A 9,339-nucleotide genomic window follows, 5' to 3' on the forward strand; every position below is an offset into this window, starting at 1 on the left:
GCTTTGCCAACATCCTCCTCTCACCCACCACAACCACAGGCTCCAGATGACATCCCAGCACAGAGCTTGACCTCCGTATGAGTTTGTCCATCCAATTCCTGTCCCTTTCAGTACATCCAGTCCCCGAGCAGACCACTCCATAGAAAAGGGCAGATGCTACCACCATATCATAGAATGTCTTTAACAGAGCCATGCAGATACCAAAGGACCTCAGTCTCCTCAGTAGGTGGAGTCGACTCTGGCCCTTCTTATACAGGATGTCTGTGTTCGTAGTCCAGTCCAGCTTGTTGTTGAGATGAACACCCAGGTACTTGTAAGAGTCTACTGTCTCAATGTCTTTTCCCAGGATGTTCACCGGTGCTGTGGGGGGGGGGTTTCCTCCTGAGGTCTATGACCATCTCCTTCACCTTGCTAGCATTGATTTGGAGAGCGTTGGTCTCACACCAGCCAACAAAGTCACTGATGATCTCCCCTGTATTCCTCATCATTCCCGTCTGATATGCATCCAATGATGGCCGAATATCCGAGAACTTCTGAAGGTGGCAGTGGTCCAAGTTGTACCTGAAGTCTGATGAGTACAGACTGAACAGAAAGTGTGAGAGGACCGCGCCCTGTGGTGCCCCTGTGCTGCAGACTACCACATCAGACACACAGTCGCGGAGCCTCACATACTGTGGTCTGTTGGTGAGGTAGTCGATGGTCCATGCTGTCAGCTGCCCATCCACTCTGGCTCCCTCCAGCTTCCCTCTCAGCAGAGCAGGCTGGATAGCGTTGAAAGCACTGGAGAAGTCAAAAAACATGACTCTCAGTGTTTCCTGCTTACTCTAGGTAAGAGAGAAATTGGTGTTGCAGGTAGATGACAGCGTCCTCCACCCCGATGCCGGGCTGGTAGGCGAACTGCAGGGGGTCAAGTGCTGGGCTCACCACAGTACTAAGATGGTGCAGGATGAGCCTCTCCATGGTCTTCATCAGATGAGAAGTCAGAGTCACCAGTCTGTAGTGGTTGGCTCCCTGGGATGTGTGATCTTTGGCACTGGAACCACGCAGGAAGTCTTCCACAGATCAGGGACCCTCTCCAGACTCAGGCTCAGGTTGAAGATGTGCAGGACCACCGGACAGAGCTGGTCTGCACAGTCTCTGAGCAGTCTGGGGCTGCATATGAATCCCTCCTCTTCAGGTGGGTGAGGGCAGTATGGATCACGGAGGCAATGGCATCCTCTGTGGATCGGTTTTCCCGGTATGCATACTGGTGTGTGTCCTCAGTGACATCTATGGTGGCTTTGATGTGGGCCATAACCAGTCTTTCGAAGCATTTAGTGACTATTGGCGTGAGTGCTATTGGCCGATTGTCATTCAGACCCCTTGCTGTTGAGCTCTTGGGGACCGGGATGATAGTGGCGGTCTTCAGGCACATGGGGACAGCTGCCTGGATGAGGGAGGAGTTGAAGATATCTACCAACACTTCACACAGCTGTTCAGCACATTCCCTCAGCACCTGCCCGGGGATGTTATCAGGGCCTGCAGCTTTGTGGGGGTTTATCCTCCTAAGGTCTCTAAAGTCTTTTTTACTTCTGCAGGAGTCATGTTGAATGCCTCTTCATCAGATGTGGGGGTGAGTCTGGTGCTGGATGGGGTGTTGGGGTCCTCAAAGCGGGCATAGAACCTGTTTAAGGGCTCGACACACGGGAAGCGACGTCACTCACTCTCCATTCATTTTCTATGGAGCCTGTGCGTTGAGGCGACAATCGCTTGCCCTCCTCCAGCTAAGTGACTAGCGAAAATAGTGCATGTGAAATTTCACGCTCGTACACATGGACGTGCACACGCGAGCTTGCGACTCGACATATGAAAGTTGAAAAATGTTCAACTTTTGTCGCTGTCGCTTAGCGTACAACCAATCAGCGAGGGTTTCATTGACTGACCAATGAGAGGAGAGTATGCTACACACTGCAGTTAGCTAACACTTTCCCCAAGTGATTACTTAAAAGCTTTGTGGGAATTTATTGGCACCAGGTTGAAGTTTATGTTGTTTTTCCTCATAAAACTGTATCTTGATGTGTGTTTGTTTTTCAATATCATTAGCATCGCAAGATTTGTTTAGTTTACACGTCCGTAATGCACACCCGCCTTCAGAGTCAAGAACCAATCAAATTTTGTGAAGACAAGTGATCTGAGAGCGCGATTCGCAACGCTGCGATCGCTATCGCGTCCCGTGTGTCGGGTTTCACCCTGGCTGCGATGACGGTCGTTAATCGCTGTAGTTTGTCACTGCCCGTGTGTCGAGCCCTTTAGAGCTTCAGGCAGATGGGGGTCTCTCGGGCATTGTACATCTCTGGTGTTACAGTCTGTGATGCATCTGATGCCGTTCCATGTGCTCCATGGATCCTTGGAGGAAAAGTAGCCCTGAATCCTCTGGGCATATGCTGCCTTGGCCCTTTTAACTCCTCTTCTCAGCTCCTTCCTGGCTCTTGTGAGTTCTTGTGAGTCACCAGACCTGAAGGCAGCATCCCTAACTTTCAGCAGAGTTCGGACCTCTGCGTTCATCCTTGGTTTCTGGTTGGGGTAACACATCACAGTTCTGGTGGTGGTGACATCCTCAACACATTTACTCACGTATCCGAGGACAGCAGATGTGTACTCCTCCAGATCCAGCTCTCCCTCATGCACAGCAGCATCCCTGAAGACCTGCCAGTCTGTAGCCTACATTTGAAGCAGTCCAGCAGCACAGAGTCAGAGTCACTGGCCACACAGTGATGGTTTTCTGTGTGGGTTTAGAGCGTCTCATCAGGGGATGGTATGCAGGGTCCAGTATGATGGAAATGTGGTTGGAGAGGCCAAGGTGGGGGCGGGGCATGGCCTTGTATGCATCTTTTATGTTGGTGTAAACATGGTCTAATATATTATTCCCCGGTGGTGGAATGTTGACATGCTGAAATAGCCTTGGCAAAGTGTCTGTCTGATGTACATGGTTGAAATCTCCTGCCACCACATGAAGTGTGTCCAGATGCTTATTCTGGAGGAGTTAATGTTGTCATGCAGCTCCTTCAGTGCGTTGTTAGCATTAGCATCCGGTGCTATGAAAACAGCGACAGCAAACACTGCCGTAAACTCGTGGGGTAAATAGTGTGGCCGACAATTCACAGTCATGTATTCTAAGTCCTCGGAGCAGTGGCTATTGATCAGCATGCTGTGTGCACCAACTGTTGTTTATATAAATGGTAAATGGTAAATGGTACTGAACTTATGGAGTGCTTTTCAAGTCCCTCCGGACCCCAAAGCGCTTTACACTAACAGACAATTCACCCATTCACACTCACATTCCCAAACTGATGATGGCAAACTACACTGTAGCCACAGCTGCTCTGGGGCTGACTGACAGAAGCGAGGCTGCCATGCACCGGTGCCACCGGACCCTCTGACCGCATATACATACATAAACCGCCTCCACGCATTTTTCCTGATAGCTGGTTGCGGTCCGCTCAAAAAAGTGTCCAGCCATCGATCTGGAAGGCTGAGTCCGGCATGGTGTGATTAAGCCAGATTTCCATGAGACAAAGTACAGCGCAGTTCCTCATCTCATCGTAAACACTCATCCTGATCCGCAGAAGGTCCAACTTGTTGTCAAGACAGCAGACATTGGCCAGGAACAGTGAAGGAATCAGCGGCCTGTGAGCGTTCTTTAGCCTCCACAACACACTGCTTCTATGGCCCCTTTTCTGCCGTCTGGCGCAGCACTTCCTCCTGCCTTTTTTCCTTCACCACTCTGGTGTCTTTAGCAACTGCAGTCTGCCGAGTCTTGTTCTTAGATGTTGATCTGTGGTTGCTGCTTTTGTAGCCGAGCCTTCTTTTATTTTAAAAAGCTCGGTTCGGCTGTATGTTATGCGCTTAAGGCATTTAGGAATATAAAAAACACTGGAATCTCCGGGAGCTAGGGAAGCAGCTGCAACACAGTGCGCCGCCATTTTAGCCATTTACTGTTACATTACATTATTACATTGTACATTACATTACATTATTCTTACTTGAAATGATCACAATTTTGGTGTAATTTTGTAGAGTTTTTAGTATTCTTCTGAATCCATTGTCAGATTTGATATTGGTGAGGGACAAAAACGTTATACTTGTATACTTGTGTATAGCAGGTAATGAATATTCCATCAAATTAATTAATGTCACTGTGAAACAAAACAAAATCAATAAAATTGTAATACTTTTTTAGCATGTCTTTATTTATTTATTTATTTATTTATTTGTTTGTTTGTTTGTTTGTTTGTTTTTTGTTTCATTTAGAATGAAATGGCTCTCCATAGTTGTCCATAGTTGATAAACTGTTGATGTGTCAAACAGAATTTCACCCAAAGGGGTTGGGGGTTTCCAGTCTGTAGACCTCATCAAACGGTGACCAGCAGCAGGAACTGGGATGAACTGTAGTTTATTGTGGACAAAAATCAGTAACTCCAAGTCTGAGGCTATAATCCTCATCAGAAAGTGAACAAGTTTCTGGTTCAACCTGAAGAGTTCAAGTATTTTAAGGCCTTGAGCATGAGCAGCAGAACCGAGCTTTGATTAGGGCAACATCTGCAGAAATATTCACTGGTCTTTCACCAAAACACAGAGTTTACATTCACCAGTCCGTCTAGTTACCAACCAGTTATGATCATGAGCAATGGGTAGTGAAAAAAAAAGTTTGTTAATACAAGTGGTTAAAATGAGCCTCTTCTGCAGTGTGGCTGAACTCACCTTGGGGACAAAATGAGGGGCTTGTCTATTTAGGATAATCTCAGGGTTTCTGGTTCTCTGAATCAATAAATAAAAACAGCTGAGGTGGTTTTGGCATCTAGTAGGAATGTATTGTGGTTACCTTCCTAGGAGGGTGTTTTGGACATAGCCCATTCCAAGGAGGCCTCCGAGCAGACCCAGAACCTGCTGCAGAGATATATTTTTATTTTGGGAACTCTTCAGAATCAGTCTGGAAGAGCTTGAACAGGTAATTGGTGAGAGGGAAAGTCTGAGAGTTGCTGCCCACTGTGACTCAGTCCCAGCAGAAAATGAAAGAATTTATGTCTCAGAAGATTTTCAGTCATTATATTACCACTTTGTGTTTTGTTTATTTCAAACTTTGTTCTTTCAGATTCTTGAAGAGAATATTGTGTCTTTTGTGAAGAATGAACTGAAGAAGTTCCTGACAGTTCTTCATCCAGGTCACACAACATATTCAGGCAGTCAGAGGAATGATGAGGATGTGTCACAGGAAGCAGAGGAAACACAGAGGATGAGCAGCAAAGAGGCATTTTTAAATATTACACTGAACTTCTTGAGGATGATGAAGCAGGAGCAGCTGGCTGACTTATTGTACAGTAGTAAGAGAACTTAAATGACAGCAACAATTTAAATGTTTGTTTAAACCTTTACCTAATATTCTTTGCCGTTTGAACTTTCAGAAACTATTGCACCACTGTGCATAAGTAAACTGAAATGTGACCTGAAGAAGAAGTTTCAGTGTGTGTTTGAGGGGATCGCTAAAGCAGGAAACCCAACCCTTCTGAATCAGATCTACACAGAGCTCTACATCACAGAGGGAGGAACTGGAGAGGTCAATAATGAACATGAGGTCAGACTGATTGAAACAGCATCCAGGAAACCACACAGACCAGAAACAACCATCAGACAAGAAGACATCTTTAAACTCCCACCTGGAAGACATGAACCAATCAGAACAGTCCTGACAAAGGGAGTGGCTGGCATTGGGAAAACAGTCTTAACACAGAAGTTCACTCTGGACTGGGCTGAAGACAGAACCAACCAGGACATTCACTTCCTATTTCCATTCACTTTCAGAGAGCTGAATGTGCTGAAAGAGAAAAAGTTCAGCTTGGTGGAACTTGTTCATCACTTCTTTACTGAAACCAAAGAAGCAGAAATCCACAGATTTGACAAGTTCCATGCTGTGTTCATCTTTGATGGTCTGGATGAGAGTCGACTTCCTCTGGACTTCCAGAGGAACCAGGTCCTGACTGATACTACAGAGTCCACCTCAGTGGATGTTCTGCTGACAAACCTCATCAGGGGGAACCTGCTTCCCTCTGCTCAGCTCTGGATAACTACACGACCTGCAGCAGCCAATCAGATCCCTGCTGAGTGTGTTGGCATGGTGACAGAGGTCAGAGGCTTCAATGACCCGCAGAAGGAGGAGTACTTCAGGAAGAGGTTCAGAGATAATAACCAGGTCAAAAAGATCATCTCTAACATCAAGACCTCACGAAGCCTCCACATCATGTGCCACATCCCAGTCTTCTGCTGGATCACTGCTACAGTTCTGGACCATGTGTTGAAGACCAGAGAGGGAGGAGAGCTGCCCAACACCCTGACCGAGATGTACATCCACTTCCTGCTGGTTCAGACCAAAGTTAAGAAGTTCAAGTATGATGGAAGATTTGAGACAGATCCACACTGGAGTCCAGGGACCAGGAAGATGATTGAATCTCTGGGAAAACTGGCTTTTAAGCAGCTGCAGAAAGGAAACCTGATCTTCTATGAATCAGACCTGAGAGAGTGTGACATCGATATCAGAGCAGCTTCAGTTTACTCAGGAGTGTTCACCCAGATCTTTAAAGAGGAGAGAGGGATGTACCAGGACAAGGTGTTCTGCTTTGTCCACCTGAGTGTTCAGGAGTTTTTGGCTGCTCTTCATGTCCATCTGATCTTCATCACATCTGGTGACAACCCAATGGATGAAGCCCTTAAAACCTCCAAGATGTCCAAAGCAAGAAAAGCTGTTTCTCCAGTGACAAAGTTCTATCAGAGTGCCATTGATGTGGCCCTACAAAGTGCAAATGGACACCTGGACTTGTTCCTCCGATTTCTCCTGGGTCTTTCACTGGAGGCCAATCAGACTTATCTACTTGGTCTGCTGACACAAACAACGAGTAGTTCCACAACTAGTCAGGAAATAGTTGATTACATCAAAAAGAAAATTGAGAAAAATCTATCATCAGAGAAGTGCATCAATCTGTTCCACTGTCTGAATGAACTGAATGATCGTTCTCTGGTGGAGGACATCCAGAAATCCCTGAGATCAGGAAGTCTCTCCACAGATAAACTGTCTCCTGCTCAGTGGTCAGCTCTGATCTTTATTTTACTGTCATCAGAAAAATATCTGGAAGTGTTTGATCTAAAAAAATACTCTGCTTCAGAGGAGGCTCTCATGAGGCTGCTGCCAGTAATCAAAGTCGCCAACAAAGCCCTGTGAGTCTACAAATATTATACTCAATTTAATCTTCACTAATGCAGGAAATTACATTCTTTTCTTTTCTATTCTACATTAACCTGTAGGGAAAAATGTGTTTTTCCAAGTGATATGTCTGAATAAACAGGAATCCACTGGATTTCTTCTGAAAACTTTATTTTCAATCTTCTGACTCCAGTCAGGTTCACAGTACAGCACTCACCAGGCCTCAGCGTAAGACCTTGAGCTAAAACCAAAACAAAACAGAGCAGCCTGCTCTAAAGCAGAGACTCTGCAAAACACTAACAACTTCTCTCTAGTATAATAATGAATTGACCTTATAATGTACATCTCTTACTGGTTACACCTCTGGAGGTGTTACCTTTTACATCAGAACATAACTCATCTTTGTTTAGACTAAAGAAAGAACACATGATAAGACATCAGCTTTAACCTTAAAGGCTGAAATGATCAGAAGGTATAAAATACAATACTGCATCCAACATTCAGTTAATCATTAAAAAAAATTTCTTTAAACCTGTATTCAGTTTGAGTGGATGCAATCTCTCAAAAAGAAGCTGTGAAGTCCTGGCCTCAATCCTCAGCTCTCAGTCCTCCACTCTGAAAGAACTGGATCTGAGTAACAACAACTTGGAGGACTCGGGAGTGAAGGAACTGTGTTCGGGCCTGCAGAGTCCATGTTGCACGTTGGAATCTCTCAGGTTAGGAAGTTCATTTAAATCATGAATATGTGAGTAAAATAGAAAACATCAAACAGAAAGAACGGACAATTATCTCACATTTTTCTCCTGTTGGTTTTACAGGCTTTCAGGGTGTCTGATCACAGAGAAAGGTTGTGCTTCACTGGCCTCAGCTCTGAATGCCAACCCCTTCCATCTGAAAGAGCTGGATCTGAGCTACAACTATCCAGGAGAAGCAGGAGTGAAGCTTCTTTCTGCTGGTTCACACTGGAGATTGAACTCTTTTAGGTACAGACTCCAACAACTAATGGTTGACTCATAGCTAAAGTGATTCCCACACTAATTCCACTCTATGAGAGGCCGTTTAGGCCATAATTCATACTTGCTCTCACATATACAGTACTATCAAACCTTCTCACACCATACTGGTCCACTCATAGAGACAACAAATTTGCACAGTACTTACACTTATCATTTCCAACTTGCGTTTCAAAACTGGGGATTGATCTTTCACTTGTAGCTCAGAGGTCTCATGTACCAAAGAGTGTGTAGCTTTCATAATACTCACAGATACAGACCAAACTGGAAAAGTGAGTAATGCAAAAAAAAAAATCAGATTTACCATACAGACATATTTCCGTGTTTCTTTCTGTCACATGTCCCAACGAATAATGAACTGAAGGAAATTTTGTGACTCATTAACTAAATTTTATATGTAGTCTTAAATTTTACACTTTGTGTTCAATTATAGCCATTGGCTTTAAGCAGGGAGAGAATCAGTATGTTTCTGCTCAGTGCGTTCCTCTGCAGGAGAGGACAGGGAGACGTTTCAAATTGGATATATCTGGACATTATGCAGAAAAGGCCATCACATGTAGCTAGCATGGTACAGCTCCAGAATGATTATAAAATACTTGACCTGTCAATCAGCTCTCTCTGAAAGGCTTTGGATGCAAGGAACCCGGGTGTTGTGAGGGCTTTAACTGGCACCAAAACACATTTCATGTTTCTGGAGCCAGTTCAGTACAGAGGTTCCAAAAGAATGTCCCTGGGACTTTAAATCAGTTAATATGCCAGATATCAATGTAAGCCAGCAAGTTGGTGTGATCCCTGAAAACACACTCCCTCTGAACTATTTAAATGATGCTGTCCTCCAGGCTGTCATTGTTCTGCAAATATGTACAACTTTACACAACTATTTGTGACCATGTGTCAATGTCTTGTCAACCGTGACAGGTGACCTGTCTTAAGGTGCTCTGTCACAATCTTTTTCTCATTAGCATTTTTATGTATGTTTTATTATTCATTTAAACAATAAATATTCAAAGTCATGGAAAAACATGTTCACAAAATATGTTCAAATACCACTGAAATTCAGGCAAACACACGCACACACACACACACACACACACA

General features: G+C 44.7%; 1 protein-coding gene across 3 annotated transcripts in view; it reads left to right on the forward strand.

Annotated features, from left to right (window-relative positions):
- The window catches only part of LOC106527032 (protein NLRC3), a 27,111-nt gene that overhangs the window by 8,935 nt on the left and 8,837 nt on the right, over nt 1–9,339 (forward strand). For all 3 annotated transcript variants that reach the window (XM_014021788.1, XM_014021790.1, XM_014021789.1), the window contains exons 5-8: nt 5,132–5,360; nt 5,442–7,245; nt 7,774–7,947; nt 8,050–8,214. In XM_014021788.1, coding sequence (XP_013877242.1) covers nt 5,132–5,360; nt 5,442–7,245; nt 7,774–7,947; nt 8,050–8,214 — 2,372 coding nt within the window. The remainder of the gene's footprint in view (nt 1–5,131; nt 5,361–5,441; nt 7,246–7,773; nt 7,948–8,049; nt 8,215–9,339) is intronic.

The sequence above is a fragment of the Austrofundulus limnaeus genome, unplaced genomic scaffold (genome assembly GCF_001266775.1).
Source record: "Austrofundulus limnaeus strain Quisiro unplaced genomic scaffold, Austrofundulus_limnaeus-1.0 Scaffold305, whole genome shotgun sequence".
In the NCBI taxonomy this organism is placed as follows: Eukaryota; Metazoa; Chordata; class Actinopteri; order Cyprinodontiformes; family Rivulidae; genus Austrofundulus; species Austrofundulus limnaeus.